At 51.1% G+C, this 20,294-nt stretch overlaps 9 protein-coding genes across 9 annotated transcripts; 4 read left to right on the top strand and 5 right to left on the bottom strand.

Annotated features, from left to right (window-relative positions):
* Positions 1 to 164: 164 nt before the first annotated feature.
* On the bottom strand, positions 165 to 1,023 carry VTN00DRAFT_197 (uncharacterized protein; the record flags this gene model as incomplete). Its single annotated transcript, XM_069428135.1, has 4 exons — positions 165 to 244; positions 363 to 662; positions 740 to 857; positions 955 to 1,023. The coding sequence occupies 4 exons, from the start codon at positions 1,021 to 1,023 to the stop codon at positions 165 to 167; spliced, it is 567 nt and encodes a 188-aa protein (XP_069290905.1).
* Positions 1,024 to 1,467: 444 nt separating this feature from the next.
* Positions 1,468 to 2,544, top strand: VTN00DRAFT_198 (uncharacterized protein; the record flags this gene model as incomplete). Its single annotated transcript, XM_069428146.1, has 4 exons — positions 1,468 to 1,618; positions 1,684 to 1,821; positions 1,892 to 2,437; positions 2,495 to 2,544. The coding sequence occupies 4 exons, from the start codon at positions 1,468 to 1,470 to the stop codon at positions 2,542 to 2,544; spliced, it is 885 nt and encodes a 294-aa protein (XP_069290906.1).
* A 1,553-nt stretch (positions 2,545 to 4,097) lies between these two features.
* VTN00DRAFT_199 (uncharacterized protein) lies at positions 4,098 to 5,833 on the bottom strand (the record flags this gene model as incomplete). Its single annotated transcript, XM_069428157.1, has 4 exons — positions 4,098 to 5,354; positions 5,411 to 5,590; positions 5,659 to 5,711; positions 5,812 to 5,833. The coding sequence occupies 4 exons, from the start codon at positions 5,831 to 5,833 to the stop codon at positions 4,098 to 4,100; spliced, it is 1,512 nt and encodes a 503-aa protein (XP_069290907.1).
* Positions 5,834 to 6,106: 273 nt separating this feature from the next.
* On the top strand, positions 6,107 to 6,464 carry VTN00DRAFT_200 (uncharacterized protein; the record flags this gene model as incomplete). The annotated part of the gene is made up of 2 exons (XM_069428170.1): positions 6,107 to 6,308; positions 6,376 to 6,464. 2 exons carry the CDS (start codon positions 6,107 to 6,109, stop codon positions 6,462 to 6,464), a joined length of 291 nt encoding a protein of 96 aa, XP_069290908.1.
* Positions 6,465 to 8,822: 2,358 nt separating this feature from the next.
* Positions 8,823 to 11,150, bottom strand: VTN00DRAFT_201 (uncharacterized protein; the record flags this gene model as incomplete). Its single annotated transcript, XM_069428181.1, has 3 exons — positions 8,823 to 10,057; positions 10,154 to 10,450; positions 10,874 to 11,150. 3 exons carry the CDS (start codon positions 11,148 to 11,150, stop codon positions 8,823 to 8,825), a joined length of 1,809 nt encoding a protein of 602 aa, XP_069290909.1.
* Positions 11,151 to 12,186: 1,036 nt separating this feature from the next.
* VTN00DRAFT_202 (uncharacterized protein) lies at positions 12,187 to 12,503 on the top strand (the record flags this gene model as incomplete). The annotated part of the gene is made up of 2 exons (XM_069428192.1): positions 12,187 to 12,313; positions 12,391 to 12,503. The coding sequence occupies 2 exons, from the start codon at positions 12,187 to 12,189 to the stop codon at positions 12,501 to 12,503; spliced, it is 240 nt and encodes a 79-aa protein (XP_069290910.1).
* A 114-nt stretch (positions 12,504 to 12,617) lies between these two features.
* Positions 12,618 to 14,595, bottom strand: VTN00DRAFT_203 (uncharacterized protein; the record flags this gene model as incomplete). Its single annotated transcript, XM_069428203.1, has 2 exons — positions 12,618 to 14,327; positions 14,389 to 14,595. 2 exons carry the CDS (start codon positions 14,593 to 14,595, stop codon positions 12,618 to 12,620), a joined length of 1,917 nt encoding a protein of 638 aa, XP_069290911.1.
* Positions 14,596 to 15,125: 530 nt separating this feature from the next.
* Positions 15,126 to 17,393, top strand: VTN00DRAFT_204 (uncharacterized protein; the record flags this gene model as incomplete). Its single annotated transcript, XM_069428214.1, has 2 exons — positions 15,126 to 15,475; positions 15,530 to 17,393. 2 exons carry the CDS (start codon positions 15,126 to 15,128, stop codon positions 17,391 to 17,393), a joined length of 2,214 nt encoding a protein of 737 aa, XP_069290912.1.
* Positions 17,394 to 18,314: 921 nt separating this feature from the next.
* On the bottom strand, positions 18,315 to 19,970 carry VTN00DRAFT_205 (uncharacterized protein; the record flags this gene model as incomplete). The annotated part of the gene is made up of 1 exon (XM_069428225.1): positions 18,315 to 19,970. One exon carries the CDS (start codon positions 19,968 to 19,970, stop codon positions 18,315 to 18,317), a length of 1,656 nt encoding a protein of 551 aa, XP_069290913.1.
* Positions 19,971 to 20,294: the final 324 nt, after the last annotated feature.

Genomic DNA, 20,294 nt, shown 5'->3' on the forward strand with positions numbered 1-20,294 from the left:
TTCTTTCATCGAATCATGATGGATGGAAGTAAGACACCTAAGCGACCCATTTCAGAAGATGACCGCTGTGGTGCGAGGCGTGGGTCTGAAATTCAGTAAAGGAATTTAGGGAAACGGAAATATGGCAAATATACCATATGTCGGTATTATCGCCATTGATTAATTTAAGACCGCCCATATCTCGCCTTTCCGAACGAGAAGGGAACGTAGCGGTACTTGATCATGTGCTGGATCTGTCGTCGCACTGTGGTTTGCAAGTCAGTACCATTATGCTAACATCTGAATTTTAAACCCCTCCAGTAATCGGACTGCAGGCAGTACCGGCATGACGGGTTCCAGATAAAAGTTGACGGGGAACTTACTCGTCAGGAAGAAGAGAATCAACCAGTACACCACGAGCACCGGCCAGAACACAGGGATGTCGAAGACCTCAAACCAAGTGCACACGAATCCGATCAGAACGGCCCTGGTAGCCGAGTGCCAGAACTTGAACTCCGGAAGCCGTCGGATGAAGGGACGGAATTCATCATCCTGCTTAGTGGGCAGGCTGGAGCCTGCGTCGCCATCCTCAAGACCTTCATCCTGGGTGAGAGATGGGTCGAACTTGGGTTGCAAGAAAGCGAGGAACAAGTTCAGCAGATAAATGCCCAGAGTGTATGCGACTGTAACAACGGCGCGTGTTAGCGAAATGCCAGCGCAAATATTACTGCCGTCACGCCTAACAGCTGCAGTAACGTACCAATATACCATCCTTGCGCAAATATGATCCTCAAAAAGAAAATTACAAGGAGGAGTGCCGTGCCAATCCACCGGTAGGCTGTATACGGAGTGGACGCGTCTAGGTAGACTTGATATTGCTATCACATACACGTCAGCAACACTCTGCATATATACAGTATTTCCTCATCAACTGTATGCAAAAAAGCCTCACAACTTCGTCGCTGGGCTACTCACCCTGGCGAGCTTCGAGGTATGCGCCGTCACGGCCTCGAAAGGGGTCTGTTCAGGCTCCGGGGCATCCATTGCGCAACACGTGAGGTATGTTTCCAGGGGTCAAGGTATCTCCAGCTCGCGTGTCTTTCTCCAAGCGGTAGCTCGTGCGCCGAGATCGAGGAATGACGGCCGATGGCAGATGCGTTGTTGCGACCCGAGAGCAGAAAAGTGTTAAGATGCTTGCCTGGCCCGTGGGCACCAGCCACGCCAGGCCTGTGTCTGGCCGCGTGTGCAGCGGCGTAAGCTGCGCCACAGGGGCTTCTGCACATCTAACCCTTCTGGGACTGGTGCGACGCACCCGGTCAGTCGTGTCACGTGAACGGATTGCCGCGGTTGACCTCGGCGACGCCGTCGGAACTCGGTGCGCTGCGGGGCGTCTGGGGTCGCCGATATACACAGCCTTTAATAGTTATTATCCTGCGTGGAGGTAAACAGTTCTCTCCTCAGCAATTGATCATTCAGGAGCTGTGCAAGATGTTCGCCAAACAGTGCTCGCGCCTGGTCGCATCCAGGACTGCTGTTCCCTTGACAGCCTATCTTTCCAGAGTCGGCAGGCCGTACTCTACTGCTCCTCCAGCTTACGAGAACATCCTCACGTCGAACCCCAAGCCGGGTGTCGGACTGAGTAAGTACAGAACAGTTCACAGCAGCCCAATTGTAACGAAAATTATCTTATTAACTTCATTGCAGTCACTCTCAACCGTCCCAAGGCCCTCAATGCTCTCTCGAGCTCTCTGTTTAAGGAACTGAACGATGCCCTTACCAAGTATGACGAAGACAAGGACATTGGAGCGATTATTATCACTGGCAGTGAGAAGGCATTTGCCGGTAAGGTCTTCTCACCTTCTAGACCTTGTGCACTATGTACAGCTTTCTAACAGCTTTTCCCCCTTCATAGCCGGTGCCGACATCAAGGAGATGGCCCCCTTGACCTTTTCCTCTGCCTACTCCAACAACTTCATCGCTCCCTGGTCCCACCTCGCGAACTCGATCCGCACCCCCGTCATCGCCGCCGTCTCCGGCTACGCCCTCGGCGGCGGCTGCGAGCTGGCCATGATGTGCGACATCATCTACTGCACCGCCAACGCTACGTTCGGCCAACCGGAGATCAAGCTGGGTGTGATCCCCGGTGCCGGAGGCTCCCAGCGCCTGACCCGCGCGGTCGGAAAGAGCAAGGCCATGGAGCTGATCCTGACGGGCAAGAACTTCAGCGGCAAGGAGGCCGGTGAGTGGGGCGTTGCCGCGAAGGTGGTCGAGGGCGGCCAGGACGAGCTTCTCGAGGAGGCGATCAAGACCGCTGAGACCATCGCCAGCTACAGCCGCGTTGCTGTTGTCGCTGCCAAGGAGGTGGTGAACAAGAGCCAGGAACTGTCGCTGAAGGAGGGTGTCGACTACGAGAGACGGTTGTTCCACGCCCTGTTCGGCAGCAAGGACCAGAAGATTGGTGAGTGGAGATATTTTATCAACGGAAAGTGTATTCCCGGTGCTAACCGAGTAATAGGAATGACCGCCTTTGCTGAGAAGAAGAAGCCGGAGTGGTCGAACGAGTAAAAACGTAATATCTTAGATCAAGCAACTATATACGGCTTTCTGAATAATGTCTGCTGTAGTGTTAACCTGTTAGAAACAAAACGGCTGACGAGTGAATGATTTCTTCATATATGAATTTTTCAGAGGCAGCCGAGATGATCAAGCAAAAGAATCAGTATGCAAGAATTTCGTAGAGAATTCACTTTCTGTTTTAGACGTACTGATACTTACTAACCCCCCTGACGAAATGTCACCTGCTCATAATGTGCAGACTTTAAGCAGATGCTTTTACTGCAGCTCAATTCCTTGAACGGAGCACAGCAATCTGAGATTCTTTCCGCATCCGTTTCTCCTACTCCGTACTAACCAGTCATACTCCCCTCCATAAAACCTCCGAAGCACTCACCGCCTGGCCGGATCCGCCCAGTTCCTTGTCCGGACCATGAACGGTGTGTCCACTTACCTTTCAACTCAAATCGGAACACTTAGTGCTTTTCGCTTTGACTTTTTTGTCCCCAAGGCACTGAGTACTCCCACCTAAAATTAAAGTACCGCGCTGGCTAGCTACTGTTCATGAAAATCGAGGAAGTTCACACCGTATATACACTACCTAGGTTGCCCTGTCTTTCGTCTCCCGCTCCCTGCCACCTACTGTCTTGGCAGATTGCTATTCTATAGCCATATGATTTTGAAGCCATGGAGGGTACCCGGGCATTATGATAGGTCATAGACCCTAGACAAAGCCAGTCCAGATCAAAATATAGCAAAAGCGGCAAGCTAAGTGGCTTGGACAGGGGAGAGGGGGTGCCGAAAGATAATGGCAACCTACTGTAGATAGCTGTTTTAGGCATGGGGTCAAGGACATGGGCAGGAGAAGTACTGCTATGTCCTAATGCACCGTAACTAACGTGGCTACCTAATGTACGGACAAGGCAAAGAATGGGTAACCATGTGAATTTACCTCCTATTATTATTCGTCTATTTAAGGTTGATAGAATCGCAGCTCGTCGGTGCGGAGTTGGGGTACACTGCGTTCGATTCGAGGTGCTCACTATGTATAGTCGGAGCTCAGTAGAGAAGGCCCTCCTAGGGGTTGTACAGCTGCGCTATGCAGGGGGGATCGAAGTTGGTTTACGCAGGCTTGAGCTTACATTTACGATGACTTGGGGCTGGACCGGTTACTTATGTCATCGGCAAATGAAATTCTGTATGACTACTACAAAAATAAGACAGACATGATTGATTGACATGTATCGTGCGGGGAATAAAAAAAAGAAACAAGGGGCATCGCTCAACCGTAAGAATGCTCATAAAGATGGAATTTACTTCGCTCTTTGATCGCCAGTCCCGTACCAAATTGCAAAGTCAAGGCCTGGACCCCCTTGCTTAGTCTAGTCTCATCGTCCGGCGCCGGCCGTACACACTACCCCGCGACTAGGTAGCCTAGCTAGTCACGGATAAAGCGGCCATCCCGCAAATACCCCACGACAGCGGTGGGACTCAATCAACGGTTCCACTATGCTAAAATGCGGAGTATATGGGGCGCCCTTCCTTCCCGGCTTCTTTTCGCGCTCTTACAGGCGCGCAGAGGGTTGGGAGTTCTTCTGCACGTTGGCCTCGGTGGCCTTCTCGATTCTTGCACCCAGATCGGGGTTGATGCGGGTGAACATGCCGTAGGTCTGCTTACGGACCCTTTCGTTGGCGTTGCACAGGTGGACGGCAACGTTGTGGACGAAGTTCTCCTGCTGGCCAGGCTGGCGGCCGAGGACGTGCCACAGAGCGTTGGGCTGGACAAAGTCCTCGTCTGTGACGGGGATCTGCTTGGCAACGGCAGCGCCTGCCCACTTCTCGTGTTCCTGGCTTGCCTTGACGGGCTGGAACTTCAGCGGGCGGAAGCTCGATGGGTAGTTGGGGTTCGCGCCATAGTTGCCGTTGACAGCCATCAAGCCATCACGCTGGTAAGGATTGAAGGCCCGCAGGGGGCAGTTTACGGGGATCTGCTGGTAGTTGACACCCAGGCGGTGACGGTGGGTGTCGGGGTAAGAGAAGAGGCGGGACTGCAGGACTGGGTCGGCAGAGGGCTCGACACCAGGGACCATGTGCGAAGGGGAGAATGCAGCCTGCTCGATCTCGGCGAAGTAGTTCTGCGGGTTCTTATTCAGGGTGAAGCGGCCGAAGCGGCGCAGGGGCACCTCGCCCTGAGGCCAGACCTTGGTCAGGTCAAAGATGTTCCAGCGGAACTTCTCAGCCTGCTCGGGACTCAGGACCTGGACGTAGCAGGTCCATGATGGGTATTCGCCCCTTTCAATGGCATTGAACAGGTCCTCCGTGTGCCAGTCAGGGTTGTCGCCTGCCAGCTTACCGGCCTCCTCATTGGTCATGGTCTTGTTGCCCTGGTCGGTCTTACAGTGGATCTGGACGTAGTTGAAAGTGCCATCCGGCTTGATCCACTTGTAGGTGTGGCCGGAGTAGCCATTCATGTGGCGGTAAGAGTACGGAGTGCCACGGTCGCTGAAGAGATGCATGACCTGGTGAGCGGACTCCTGGTGGGTGGACAGGTAGTCCCAGAACATGGTAGCATCCTTCAGGTTGGTCTGTGGGTTTCTCTTCTGGGTGTGGATGAAGATGGGGAACTTGGACGGATCACGAAGGAAGAAGACAGGAGTGTTGTTAAACACCCAGTCCCAGTTACCCTCTTGCGTGTAGAACTTGAGAGAGAAACCACGAGGGTCACGGGCGCTGTCTGGAGAACCCTTCTCACCACCGACGGTGGAGAAGCGGGAAACCAACTTGGTCTTCTTGCCAACGCCCAAGAGCATGTCGATCGTAGTCTGTCGCAGACATTGTTAGTCAGGGACAGATGGTAGACGGCAACGTCCAGACTTACAATGTCACTAATGTCGTCCGTGACCTCGAATTCTCCGTATGCTCCAGCACCCTTTGCGTGGACAACACGCTCCGGGATCCTCTCCCTGTCGAAGTGTGCAAGCAGGTCGATCAGATGGAAGTCCTGGAGCAGGAGAGGTCCGTTGGCACCGACCCGCAAGGCGGCTTCCGGGTCCATGACCTGTGTAATTGTCAGCATACTGTCTATATCCTATGCATTGAACGAATATAGATGCTCAGCAGACTAACCGGACAGCCATTGGACGTGGTGTAGACGGGGGTTTCATTGTAACGGTAGGTCTCTAGAAAGAAAGAGTTGACAGTCAGCCATCTTCATCCGCCAAGTCCACGCTATATACATGGTAGCTCTAAAGATCCGGTTGACAGGGGATGTAAACATACTTGGCTCGTCGTCGTTGCCCATCTTGATAGTTCGATAAGAAACGATAGGAAAACAGTATCACTAAGGAACAACTCCTCGAGAGACCAAGGATGTCTGGATGAAAAGAGAGCAGACGGTCCAAGTGCCGCTTCTCCGGGAAACAGGCCGGGAGCAGGAGGAGGGTTTATATACGGGTATGTTCCCGGAGTGGGGGTCCGTTGCGGGGAGAGCTACAGCCAGCAGTATCTTGGAGGTCGAGGTTTCGATGAAACAAGAACAGACTCATCTTGTGCACATCCCTACCGCAAAGCACCAATGACGCTCGTGGAGATACTGCCATTGGGCGCCCAGCATGCCTCCCCTACGGCTGAGTCTGCTCCACGATTGGGACTCTGGGCGGTGATCATGGTTCTCCACTGCCGTCTGTCCCATCCGGTTGCTGACCACGCGTTGCTCATACTACAGCTGCTCTCTCCAGATTCTCTCCACCTCGAAGCCCTTTTACCCCGCACAATGGGTGGGTATGGCCCTTCCAATCAGAGCACGCTCGAATGTCAGACGAAGAGGCCATCGGAGACCGCAAGATGTCGCCCTGTCGCGGAGGACTGCGGAGGACAGCACCCCCTGGTCTGCGAGTGTGCGGTTCCCCAACATCTCCGCTTCGGACACGTAGCGAGCGTGACCAGAGTTCGAGTTTCCCGTCGGTGACCTAATTAGTTAAAATTTAGAACATTCCTGCGGTGGAGCTGGAAGCTCAGCTCCCGTCACTTAGTCAGCGGACACAGGCCCAGAAGGCTATCGATCCGGTCTGGACCTCGCATCTCCAAAGTTGCTTATTTATTCTGGTCATTTGGATGCGTTTTCATTCGATATTCGCATCACTTGTCGATATGAAGTATGGAAAAGCGAACAACACACTACGGTGATAATCGTCTGTTTTTTTACCCCTTCGAACAGATCACTTCCACTGTGAAATTCCGTGCCGTTCTTTTATGGACTTTTTAGGACATCGGGTTACGTCCGTCTTGGCGGGGATTTGCAACAGAAATTACCAACTGTCGGGAACTTCCCGAGAAATTTTGGGCAATAATGATGAGCGTTTGCGAATTCTTCCCGAGTTAGGACCCGAGAAAAAAAAAGGAAAATATTGCATAGGACACAATGAAACTAGTCTGTTCTTCGTACTATGTGTGGCTAAAGCAGCTCAAATATTCCTCGAAATCGAACCAGATGGCCCCACACGACTTGTTGCGATCCTTGAAAGAAAAAAAAAGGAGGACCTGGATGTATGTACAGCGCCGCAAGCAGTTAACCGTTCGCTGTGCCTCGCTCAGGCTTGATATACATATGCACACGCTACGTCAGAGGCGGTCCGGATACACAAGGTCCAGGTGGTCAGGTAAATGCATCGACCAGGGTTATCGCTGCGTGACCCTCGCAACTCAGTCCTTGTGCTATTGAGCCCCGTACTATCTTTTCCAATGCGGGCGGACGTATTGATAATTGTACTTGGTCTCGATGCTAGCTCCCTCGTGATCAAGCAACTCGCCGCGCGCCGCTGTCTTCGGGTGACGTCTAGTCGGGAGCGTTGACCTCCCACATCCAGTTTCCCCTTTCAGGGCACCCAGGACCAAGCATCCGTTGACCCGTGGATGTGTTTGTCCTTGTCTCCAGAATTTCATGGTGGATATCGACCCATATAAAGTATAGAACTCTGATAAAGGGCCCTTGATAAGCTCAGATGTTACGGCCCGACGGCCCGTCGGTCCCTATCACATTCATGCCTTGAGACGACTGTTTTACCTAATAGGTGCGAATATTAAGTTTCTTTTTTAGGTATAAATCAAAGGAATACTGCTGTGGAACTAGCTAGGTGTCGGCAGAGTTTTTCGAGTGCAAAATACCGTTGATGTTATAAGGTCAGAGGCTCAGAAGTATTCTTATATCAGTCGTTCAGCACCATTGAATATCGGGATCAGTCCTCAGAGTCAACTCCAGAAGGGATACACCGGTGTTAAGCCTTTGGAACTGATGTCCTCGTCGTGAAGAGAGATTAAGATGGTCGCTTGTCTGTCTACGTCACGGTGAGCTAACGACAACTCCTGACAAGACATGCTAAAACAACAATAACAGATTTGCGGAATAAGAACTCCATCTTTTTAGGATTTCAAGACTGTCTGTATTTGATAATTACTAATTACTAGATACCTAACCGTAGCAAGCAAGCAGGTTCCTCTTGGCTCTTGCTATGTCCTGTACGCAACTATTGGAATCAATATCAAGCTGTAGTTACTCAATGAGCAATTTTATGCTATTCAGCTCTTTCCGCTGAACTTATCCGGGATGAAGAGCTCCGGATCTCACCACAGCCAAAAAAAAGCCCCAAACTAATTTCAGATTACAGATTACCGTTCCAATATCCGGGAGAAGGGGGCATTTCTCCTGACCTGAAAAGTCCTGAGACATGCTTTCTAAGATTTCGAAGGAAGGTTGTATGAGCCACGATGAGGAGAGCATTTGCTACTAATCTAATGAGATTTTTTTTGCCGGCTATCAAACATAACATATCTATCATTGGGTGCAAGAGGAACAAAATGTAATAATAATAGTAATAACAGAAGACAGCATCTCATCATTGACTGGAATGACGCGATTCAAGACACCCTCCCTAGTCGGTACACCTGGGTGACCTTTTCAAGGGCCGGGCAATTCAAGGTATGTTGCTGTACATGTCATTTGCTATACAATGAACCCATCACCATGATGTACATGTACCTTTGAAAAATATCGACAGCAGTCATTTTAGCGTCTAATTCTATAAAATTTAGATATCTATATACGGTTGCGCCTTTATCTAAACCGGACAATCACCAATGAAATTTTGGATCTCGGCTCCGATGAATGAAAAATCCCCGAGCTTTGGAGTGGGTATCGTGTTGTCTAATTACAGTATCCTTAAAAAAGAGAAAGTCAACCATGAACTAAGGTGCAGTGCTTCCTATCCTTCTCCAGGCAACCACCTCCTCATCACTCAACTGGGATACTCTCGTTCTTCGCTTCTTTCCTGTGGCTGGACGGACGGTAGGTTGCGGCAGGAGCCAGGTTCTCGACAACAAAGTGAGCGATGATATACGCCACAACTACTACTGTCGCTACTCGTGTTCATCCGGTTGTTGTTGCTGCTGTTGTTGTTGTTGTTGTTGTTGTTGTTGCTGTTGCTGCTGTCCGCTGGAGGCAGTCTCTGCAGTCCTCCCGGCGGTTGAGATTCCCCCATCGGAGTCCCCCGTTTATACCGCTCTAGCGAGCCGTTAATACCAACCACGCCCCATGCAAAAACGGCTACGTCGCGTATCGTGTCCAGAAGTTGTGAGTGTGAGCCACCGCCGCCACCGCCGCCACCGCCGGGAGTGTTCTTGGGTGCGGTTGTTATAGAAGAAGTCGCTGTGTTATTAGCATCTGGGCCCGCCATGCGGGCCCCTGGAAAATTTCTTGAGGATCTGCCTTGGTTAGTAGTAGTGGGTTGAGAGGGTCGGCTAGTACTTGAGGGGTGGGCGCAGTCGGGATGGGAGAAGACCGGATCTGTGGCCCACGGAGACGCGAAAAGACCGTTGGCGTACACGGGGCTGCCCTTTGTCTGTTGAATATTGTGCGGAATTGGGGGCCGGGCCCGTCGGAGAACCACGACAAGTCCGTCGGATGTGCACGAGACAACGGCCTCGACTTCGATTTCGGACTCGGGGTGTACTTCGTTTCCGCTTCCACGGCCACTTCCAACTTCCGGCCTGGTTTCGGTGTTTGTGAGTGCTTGTGGGGTAATATTCGGGCCCAACCGACTGCTCTCGTCCTCTTCTTCCTCACACGCATCTGCCATATCGGTATCGTCATCATCATCGTCATCAGTCACCGTGTCCTCCTGCAAAGGGTTCCGATACCAGAAACGCAGGTATGCTATAGAATCGTTTGCTTTGGCACTTTCAAGGCAGCAAACTGCGTCCCTAAGACAACGTTCCTGGATACAGTAGTAGAAACTCTTCGAAACGAGCTGTTGGGGAGTTACCCCCAGAATCTCTGTAACCCCGTTCGTCGCAAACATGATCGTCGACGTCCGTGTGAAGCGATTAAGGAAGAGAGCTGCACGAGGCTCGTGCGATAGAGTCCTTGGGAGTTGTGAGAATTTGCTCGAGATGTAGGTGAGCATGTGGTAACGTGGATCTCGCGGAGAGGACGTGAATAGACTGCGGACTACGGGTGCATCGGCAGCCCTTTCTGGAAATTTGGCAAATAATTGAGTTCTTTTAGAAACTCTCGTCTTGCCTAAATTGGGAAACTAGTTTGACGGTGGAGATGGCACCGTGTACTTACTTTCGCTCCGGCTGTCTCTCCGGTAGATGCTGGTGCTTGCGACAAGCACATCGTATACGACGGTGAAAACGCATTCGCATCCAACCCAGAAGCCGTTCTTGTGCCTGATCTGGCAATAATTCAACACCGCGGCCTTGTCGAGCTTCACTCCGCGCCCATGGATGGTCCTCGCAAAGGGTATCTCATCTGGATGGAAATATTCCCAGCAGGACTTGTTCACCACCTCGTGGGGCAGGTAACCCAGAATATCCTCTATTGAATCTGATGCATAGCGAATGCGGGCATCTTGCGTTAGGTCTGCACCGGTGTATTAGCTTCTTTCCGCTCATGACTGAGCATGAGATCTGCACGGGGGGGTACTTTCCATGAATCGTAATAAACGTCGTTTCCATTATTGATATTACTCGAAACAGAACAGATTATCGCGGGGTCATACGGAAGAAACGTCTCAGGCGGATAGGTACTGTGCTTGTGAATAATGCCAAGAGAAACAGGATAGAGTAGCAGGAAGAGACAAAGCACGCAACGGAAGTCAGCACAGCACGGCTATGTTAAGCAATCGACAGGAAAACACGCCGTTCTAAAAATAAAAAAAGGGAACTGGTGATCGTTCCGAGGCCTGGGTAAATAAGAACAGGGCGCCTACGCAGACAGTCGCAAGCGGGCAGGAGATCGCCTGCCCGCCAAAGACCGCCTGTAGCTCTGGTGGGTACCGGCGACCGCACCAGCTGTCAAAAGAATAACTCCGTGAGGGGTCAAAGAGCTCTCTAGAAGCGCTGGCCATGAAACAGCCCTTGGCGTCAATGTTCTGCAGCGGATTGCTGCACTTGACCGAGAGAGCGGCGCTCTTGGTTGGCTTCTCGAAAGGCGTGGTGTTCGACAACGTGGAAGACCCTGTTGCAACGGTCAGTGTTGGCCTGCGAACAGACCGGCGACCGTCAACCCCGGAAAACCGGGAATCCCGCAGGAGCCACGCGGAATCCTTATGGAGAACCATTCGATGTCTCAACAAGTGGCAGCGCGATCTTCGGGAGCAACTCGGACATCGGGCGCCTTGTTGGCCAGGTCGCCGACGACCTCTCGTCCAGCATCCAGCTAGCTGCCCTCCGAGAACCCAATCGAATCTTGGCTCGAAGCACTCTGTCTATCACCTATTGCGCCTTTTTCTTTCCTGTCCATCTGAGTTGCTAATCCAGTCCAGAAAGGAAACCCGGGCGCATTTATTTACTGCCGTTGAGACTATCGGGAGAACTCGCAGCGATATTCTGAACGGAATTTTTTGACATCTTCCTGTCCAGACGTTTTGCAGTACTCCGTACTGTACATGGTTTTTGATCATCCAATTGATCCGTCGGGATGTCTGTTCGGCTTATCCATGCTTTCTTGCCTAGAATACCCCAGCAACCTGGGAAAAGATAACAATTATTCCGGGCCGATGATGAATACACACTTGTACAACAGCGCAACAGCACAAAAGCCGAGAACTGTGTTCGGAGATGCCGAGGTTCGAGACGTGACCCACTTTAAACTCTAGAGGGTGATGTAAACCTCTCAATCCACAGCGAGCTGGGCATCGTCGTACGATTATTGACCAGAACGACGGATTTTGACAAAGGAGGCTCTATTGACTCAAGTAGAGCAATGATCACGATTTCATTCTACTATCGAGTTGTGTGTATGTGAAGTATTAGTTCTGACTACAGCACGGAGGGGCAATTAGGTGCCTACGTATGTAGGTCTTATGGCAGACTAGGTAGTTAGGAAACCCCTATGAGGACCTCAGGTTCTGATAAAACAGTCCATACCGGAAAGAACCGCTCAACCCTAACAGTGCTTTCTTGACTTCTTGACTGATCCCCATAACATCCCGCAAGCGAACAACAATTATATTGAGAGCTGCGAGAGCTACGGAATAATTATCGCGTGGTAGGGTCAGATACTAATGAGAAGGTAGATTCACCCGTTGGGCTTCACGCTGATCTATGAAGGAATTCCGAGACCTAGGACAGGTTGAAAGCAACCTTTCCCACTCAATGGCAGCAATACCTGACACAATGTCTAAATTCAGCATTTCCGATCAATTGGCCAACCGGCTGTATAATGCTCCGGTATCTCCAAGGATAATTGTCACTCTAGTTATGAGGGCGACCCGTCACGCAGGTATGTAGGTGCGCTAGATACAAGATGGAAAACTGTAACAGCAATCTTATGGACTCACTCATACTCCATCGAATTAGTGTCATATATGCGCCTGAACCGTAGAACCAAAAGTTGCGCCCGTATAAGCATCAGAACATCATTTCTCGAGTACTCCGTCTGCTGTAAGCCAAACCGTCAAAATCAGCATTAAACACGTTTCTAACTCCCAGATGTCATCGTCCGAGCGTCGCTTTCTGTAGACTAATTTCCAGCGTTCTTCTGAGAGGATTTCCAAATTGCATGTGCCATATTTATTATCTGGCAATCATGGATCAAGACAAATGAGACCAAAGAATGCCTTATGTGTGCATGTATGTGTGTTCGAAGAGGAACGAGTCGAAGGCGGTGGGGGAGGAGGGGCGGAAGTAATAACATGGGTCGCAGAAGTAGTGGTCTCGTCCAGACAGCCCCAGAACAGGCCAGGGGTCTTGCAAGATGAGGTGGCCGAGGTTGGCGGAGCAGTTATAGTCGGTGCAGGTGTCGCGGTGGAAGTCGAAGTGGTGGTTTGATCATGGCATCCAAACCACCCCGGGGTCTTACATGTCGAGGTAGTGGTTGAGACGCTAGTGGAGGAAGTCGTCCTTGTCGGGTCATTACACCCAAACCAGCCAGGTGTTTTGCACGTGGAGGTAGAACTGCTGGAGGAAGTCGTGGTGGTCGTAGTGGTAGTACTCCCATCTAAACATCCCCACCAACCGGGAGTCTTGCAGGTCGATGTCCTCATTGGCGTAGAAGATGTGGCTGAGGAGATTGTCGTAGTAGTCGTGATCTCAGAACCATTGCTCTTGAAGAATTTCCAAAGCTCACAATCGTAACATTCCTCTTCAGCAGCACAGGATGGAACAGTGTCGTACGCCTCAATGACGTCCCTTATCACTTCTTTGATACGGTGAGTTCCAATTCCGACTCTCCAACCTTTGTCCTCGACAGTATCATATACACATAGCTTCCCAGTGTGACATGAAGACTCCATAGCATACCCACCCCATGTGCAAACTGAGCTGACGCCGTTGCAGGTCCCCATGTAGACAGGGTCCGCAGTGTGTCCAAAATGATAGGCGCCAGTATTGTTCCGCGACTGTGGCAGTCTGGGATCCTTCCCCGGCGGAGACGGAAGACCCAACCGGGAGGCAGGCAATGCCTCGGGGACGGCTTCAAATGTGACAACAGGAAGGCCGAATGTCAGACCAAGTAAGCTCGTCATTGCACCGCCCAGTGAATGGCCAGTGAGCCAAACATTTGCCCCAGGATAAATTGCTGTCACATTCGAGTAGAGGTCGATAGCAGCTCGATAATACCGGTGCTCGTCCAGCATAGCCTCAACTATGCAGGTTAGGTTACCTGTATATGCTGACGTTTGGCAGTCGCACACCTGTCGCCAAAGATAGGAGCCTCCCTGGCCGCAACAACAGCTGAAGTAAAGGTTGTCGTTGATCTTGTCATTTGTTGTCGTGCCTGCGCCGTCAAAGAGGGCTGGTGAAGTCCCCTTCAACGAAATGACAATGGTGCTATTCGTCTGATCCGCATATATATGCCCTCTTAGCCCGTCACTCTGCCATCCAAAACTTTGGGAGTAGTTGAACGGGCCGTTGATGTCCTGCCAATCCTCAGTCCCCGGTACCTCGATGTAGTCGTTCTCTGTCATCTTCGCAAATGTCAGAACGGTCTCTTTATCCGTGATATTTGGACCGGCCAATTCATCCATGACCCATTCTAATGATGACAAAACAACAGCTGATCCTTTGGACCTCGCAGCCGACAGGTGGCCTTCAATCACTGATAGGCGTCGATCCGCGAGTCGCTCTATAGTCAGCGGGTTGGAGAGCGCGACCAGAGGAGACATCGGCCCCTTGACGGGCTCCTTCTCACGGCCATCTTCTGAAATAGCCACTAGCTGAGTTCCTGGTTTTATATCGAGCCGTCTGTGAAGATTCGGATGCTCATATGTTCCTCGATGGAAGATGTGACGGAGGGACTAGTATGCAACGCCTGGTCAACCTCTGTACGGCCAAGAGGGATATTCCAGACAGACTTACGAATTCATGCCTTCCAGAAAGTGAGTCATAATCTTCTTGAGGGATACGCGGAGGGACGATGGGGATCTCGTCCAGGGATGGCGATCCGAAGAATGCAGGGTCGTAGGCAGATACCAGATTGGGAAAGATTACTAGTACGGAGAGAACAGCTATGATGACTCTCGCTGGTAAAAGGCATTTCCAGTGCATGTGTGTATAGGATATCATGGCGGTATATGAATGCAAACGATGTTGATCGACTCAAGACGAGCCACTCAGACTGGTGGCCATCCCTAGGTGGTGAAGGTAGGGGTATGGTCATGTACAGCACCTGGCGGTGACGCATCGACACGAGACGGGCCAATCTCCGAGGCAGCTATCGGGACACGTGACCGTCAGGTGATAAGAGGAGACTCCTATCAGGGCCCCGAGGCGCGTGCCGAGCCGGAGCATCTGGCCTGCCTCGTTTTAGGTATCGTGTATGGGCTGAGACTCCTGATGCCGTGAGATACTAGGCGTCACACACATGCTACTTGAACACGCGGAGCTGCCTCCTGGGGTATCTTATCTGTCATCTTCTCATAATTTTCTTTATCGCACCTGAAAGCAGTGTTGGGGTTGCTCTCCGTTACACCCGAAGCTGTGCACCCGAACAACATGCAGCGATCTTCATGAGACCATCTTCTTAACCCCGCAAGTCCAGTGACAAGCAAAGGCGTGGTTTGTAAGGCTGCGGGCCCGGCCCCCCAATAGAAATCATGTCCTCCAATACCCCAGAGAATGACTCCAGGAGGCCCAATGCTTCTCACCCAACTCGCTCCTTCACCAGGATGGAGACACCCAATGTGAGCCCGTTTGCCAGGAGCAGGGCGAAGACAATCCAGTCTGTCGCCACCCCGGAAAGTGTTGATACGGACTCTCTTCCTTTACCATTATCTCCGGATGGTGATGAGCAAGAAGCAGGGCCTGATGTATTCGAGAAAAGGGACTCGATTGACACCGGCCCGGAAGAAGTTGCAGAACAGGGTGAGACGCCTTTCGCGCTCTCCCAGCTCATGCAGGATGGATTCGATGAACTTCCAATTGAGCTGATAAGCCTTACTGATCGGTATGAACTGGATGCATTCCCAAAACAACGGTTGCTGACATCTCATGTGGCTAGATTCATCGACTCCCTTAGCGCCAAAGTACACCCTTCTCCTCCCTCAATTGAGAAGATCTCAGATCTCTTCCAAGAATTCTATGTTCGCGCGGAGTCACATATAGCCACGCATATCTCCACACTCGCCTCCAGAATAAATCGCGATACTTCTCACCATGCTTCTGCAAAGTCAACCCGCGGAGGGGCTCAGACAAGATCGAATCAAAAGGATGGGCCTGAAAAAATCGTCACTGATCATCAGATGCTGACAGCCTCGGAAGTTGCTGAGAAAAGAAAGGCCCGCAAATTACTAGCTTATAAGCGTATTGTTCTCGAAGAAGCGGTGGAACGAAGGGTCTGTGAGGGTGTCTACGATAAGATATGGCGTCACAAGAGTTCGCTGGACGGAATTAGGGATGAGAAACTTCGTTCTAAGACTGCAGCATTATCAGTGGTCGGGATTGATTTGAAAGACCTTGGCATCGAAGTCTTAACGGACGATGAGAGCGAGCAAGAGGAAGCCCGCGGGTTGCTATCCGCCGCTCGGGAAAGCATAATGAAAATGAACGATGAAAAATATCCGCTTGGCAAACTTCATCATCTGACGGCTGCGCACAAAGCGATCGTCGATACACTAACTCATCTTCTGCCGTCGTCTTCGTCCGCTGATGAAATTCTACCTACTCTGATATATTCGCTCATCACTTCTCCGCCGGAAAGCATGAACGTCATCAGCAACATGCTTTTTATACAGCGCTTTAGGTCGTCGAGCAAGGTCGATGGTGAGGCTGCATATTGCTTGACAAATCTCGAAGCTGCAGTCAGTTTCCTGGAAAATGTGGACCTCTCTAGCCTGCGCCCTGATGAGACGGCGGATGGCCAACCAAAGCCTCCCAGCATAGTTTCAACACCGGCTGTCGAAAGAGCCGATCCCTTTCGTCCTACCAAGGAGACTCCGATGCCGTCTGTAACTGAAGCATCCGCGTCTCCAGAGTTTTCGAAACCAAACACTTCTGACAAAGAAGCGGCTCCAGCGACATCGCCACGGCCACAACTTGCAGTCCCATCACAGCAACAGCGACGTCCAAGTAACCTGTTTCAACCACCATTAAAGGTTCTTGGTGCCGCCAATGATGCGGTTCGAAATACTGCTGATCAGGGATTGAGAAATATCAGCAATACACTGGACAACAGCTTCAATTTTCTCTTTGGTCGCCTCAGGGAAGTGCAAATAAACCAAGGCAGCGGTGATGGTCAGCGTGCATTGGTACCTAAGACACTAGACGAAGCTCGCCGCCTAGTTACATCTCCAGCAACAATCCTTGGCGACAGAAATACCGTAGATGAGGATGGATCGATCAAAGACCCTGACCGGGCTTCTCAGAGATCCGGTACTAGTCTAAGACCGGAAGATAGGCTAATGGGCCTCGTTGGCGGCCGTCAAACGCCACGAGATAGAAGCGTCGACAGTGCGAGAAGCAACGGCAGCGGCAGGAAACCCCTCCCTCCAAGCTCGACCTCCGGAGGCTCAATATTCTCCTCAGCCTCCACGCCGACGCCGCTGGAATCGATGAAGAACTTCGGTAACGCGTTCAACCCGCTGAACCATATCCCGGGGATGATTCGAGGCTTCAGCCGCAACCCACCCCCTGAGGCAGCACTCACATCACCTGCCCCTACTACTACTAGTATCGAAAGATCCAAACCGCCAGTCTCTGCGGACGGTGCATCCGACATCTCTGTCTCCAAGATCAGCCCGCCGATCAAGCGGTTCCTGGAGACTGAGAATGCGGGCGACCTTAAGATCGGCGACGTAGCCGAGTTGCTAGAGGATTATAAGAGGCTTGCAACGGCGCTGATTAACATGGGTGGCTGTTCGACTTGAGTTGCGTCTTTCTGTATTCTTCCTCCTCTTTTTTTCCTGGCTCTGAGGTCGCGTTTCCCTTCCTTGGTCATAGATAGATGGTAGGTGGGCGGCGTTAGGAGGTAACAGCGGCTCTTCTTTTTTTTCTTTTCCTCCCCCGTCATACGAAACGGCACTGCACTTATTGAGCCCCCTTACGAATGTTATTGAATGGCGTATATTACTCGTGTTAATGCGGTCTCAAGAGCTGTCTGAGATTGATTTCAAGGAGCTAAGAATGGATGATGATGGATTAAGAGGGATATAGCCCACTTAACTACCTACCTAGGGAATATCAATGAATTTTTTAATCCAGGAGGATTATTCAGTCATGGCATCATCATCATCATCATCATATTAGGTTTCCCTAATCTATCTAACTTTCTCTCCACACTCTTGCCTTTTTTTTCTCCGTAGCCCGTCACCCTATACATGCACTATATGGCATAAAGAACAATGATAAATGCGTGAATTTCGTTAAAACACATCAATGAAGAAAAAAAACCTGCAGGGTATATATGTGATGCTGATGCTGGTGGTAACTCAATATCGTAATAAAAACAATAAATAAGGAACATTGTAGAGATGGAAGGTTATAACGACAAAAAAAAGGGAAAAGAAAACAGAACTTTTCTCCATACGCTGAATGTGCTGCTAAGGTAAGCAAGGCAATCCATGCAATCTAATAACGACACATTCATAAGCAGAAAGAAATAGAGAGGAAAAAAAAATATAAAGACGTGGTATTCTCAACGGTTCGGACGCAGTAATCAATCGGGAGCAGCGCCCCTTTTTTCCTTCTTTTTCGCTGCGAATACCACTAGGGTCTGGTTAAGTTAAGAGCGCATCGTCTGTTGGTTCATAAAACTTGTTGGTAGTTGAGACGGAAGTCTCAGATTCAAGTCAAGGTGTCAGTCCCCTCAGCACACCCAGACCTCCCTCCCTCATATCGGCCAGCTTCTTACGCAGGTCTCCATCCTGCTCCTGCACCTGCTCGTGCCTACGCTTGATCTCCGCCTCAAACAGGGCAGCCGTCCTGCGCCGCGCATGTCGCGCCTCCTTCATCTTGATCAGCATGGTGCTGAACTGCTCGATCAGATGGTCACCGCATTCTTCCCACTCGTCGATGGATAGAGTGGATAGGTAATCGCGGCGCTCCTGGTCTGAGAGGGTCATGAGGAGGGAGACTCTTTCTGCGGCGGTTTGGGCTTCCTTTGGTGATGGAGGACGAGGGCTTGCTGCTGGTGTTGGTTCTGGTGGGGTGAAGCTGGGTATGAAGTCGAACGGTTCAGATTGCAGGTCAGAGAATGATTTCTTGGTGAGCACTTCTTGGGGGTAGTCGGGTTCGAATTGTCGCTTTTTTGATGGTTGTGGTGGGGCAGTTTCAACCTTTTCCTTGTCCTTGTCCTTTTTCTTGTCCTCAGGAGGAGGTTCCGATGACAGCTTGGAGGTCTCTCGAGAGGAGGAAAGGAAGTGATTGTCAAAGCTCTCCGTGTCATCGATATTCTCTACGTCAGTGGTGTCAAAGACACCGGTAGCAGATCTGATGCTGTAGCGTCGTTTGATTTTGACATCAGCGCCATTGAGACCTGCCATGTTTTCATTTTCACCTTTCTGCTGTTTGAGATTTTCAGGCGACCCTGGCCTCCCAGGTTGTGGTCGTGGGCCGCTGGCTCCACGAGTCGGGGACACCTGAAGTCGATCCAATAGAGACTGCGGTCGACTGAAACGGCCCCTCGGAGTGGTACCCAGGAGTCCGTTTTTGTAAGCCGTTTGGCCCGTCCTCCATGCATCAGGAAGAGGAAGAACCCTCTTAGCAGGGGTCATTCCGTTCAGCGGGAGGTTCTGGGACTTCTGATATTGCTTTTTGCTGGTTTCCCAGAAGTGGTTCTCTAGACGTGTGCTCATGGGTTCTTCCGCCAGACGATGATGCTCTTGAGACGGCTGCCATCTGAGTACTTGGGTCTCTTCGCCATTGGCACCGCCATCATCATCATCATCGTCATGAAGAGATGAGACGGTCTGAGCGTCCTCAGCATCAGTTTCGTCCGAGTCAAAGCCCGCTGCCTTCAGGGCTTTATCTCCCAGCCCTTCGGACTTGCCAATGCCATAGCCAGGATTTTCATTCGACCGCTTAATCCATCTCGCTTCTGCAGCTGCATAGTGATAGGCGTTGGGATAAGCCGGCTCTTGAACCTGGCTGTCCTCGGCACCTATAATGCTGGTCCCCGCAATGGTAGAATCATCCACTCCTTCCACATCCGTATCAAACGGATCCCGATGATAAGGAGCTCCCTCGTTATTTTGCGCTGCCTGCTGTGGCTGTTGCTGCTGCTGCACACCAGTCAACGGCGGTGGCGCACGATGCTCCAATTTGATCTTCCCATCGGGAGCAGTAGTGGAAGGGGGAGCGAATCCAGTCAGTTTCGTTGCTGGGACAGAGACCTTGGCCTGTTCGGCCGCATGCTGCCGTGATAGGCGCGAGTTGGGTCTCTCTCCCGTGATGGGACGATGATGCTGACCCGCGTTCTTTGAGTGGACATAATCACCAACCGGCATAGTGAACCGGATATCTATTGCTTTAGATGGACACGAGAAATGGAGAAAAAGAGAGACATTAAATCACCATTCATCGGAAATGGATATTCGAGACAATATCAGCCATGGCATGGATGTTATTTTGGCGGAAAACGAAGCCGAGTAGTGAGGCTAACAGATACTACTAGTGCCCGCCAGCTTGGCGGAAGTTCGAACGCGACGGGCACGCGAGTCGATCCGCGATATCACGTGATACTTAATAGATTGCCATTCGAGGAGTATGACCCCAGGCCATCGATTACAAAGTGCCAGGAAATTGTGAAACATGAAATTTGTAGATTATAA

This window comes from Thermoascus crustaceus (genome assembly GCF_041956765.1).
Source record: "Thermoascus crustaceus strain CBS 181.67 unplaced genomic scaffold VTN00scaffold_1, whole genome shotgun sequence".
Classification (NCBI taxonomy): Eukaryota; Fungi; Ascomycota; class Eurotiomycetes; order Eurotiales; family Thermoascaceae; genus Thermoascus; species Thermoascus crustaceus.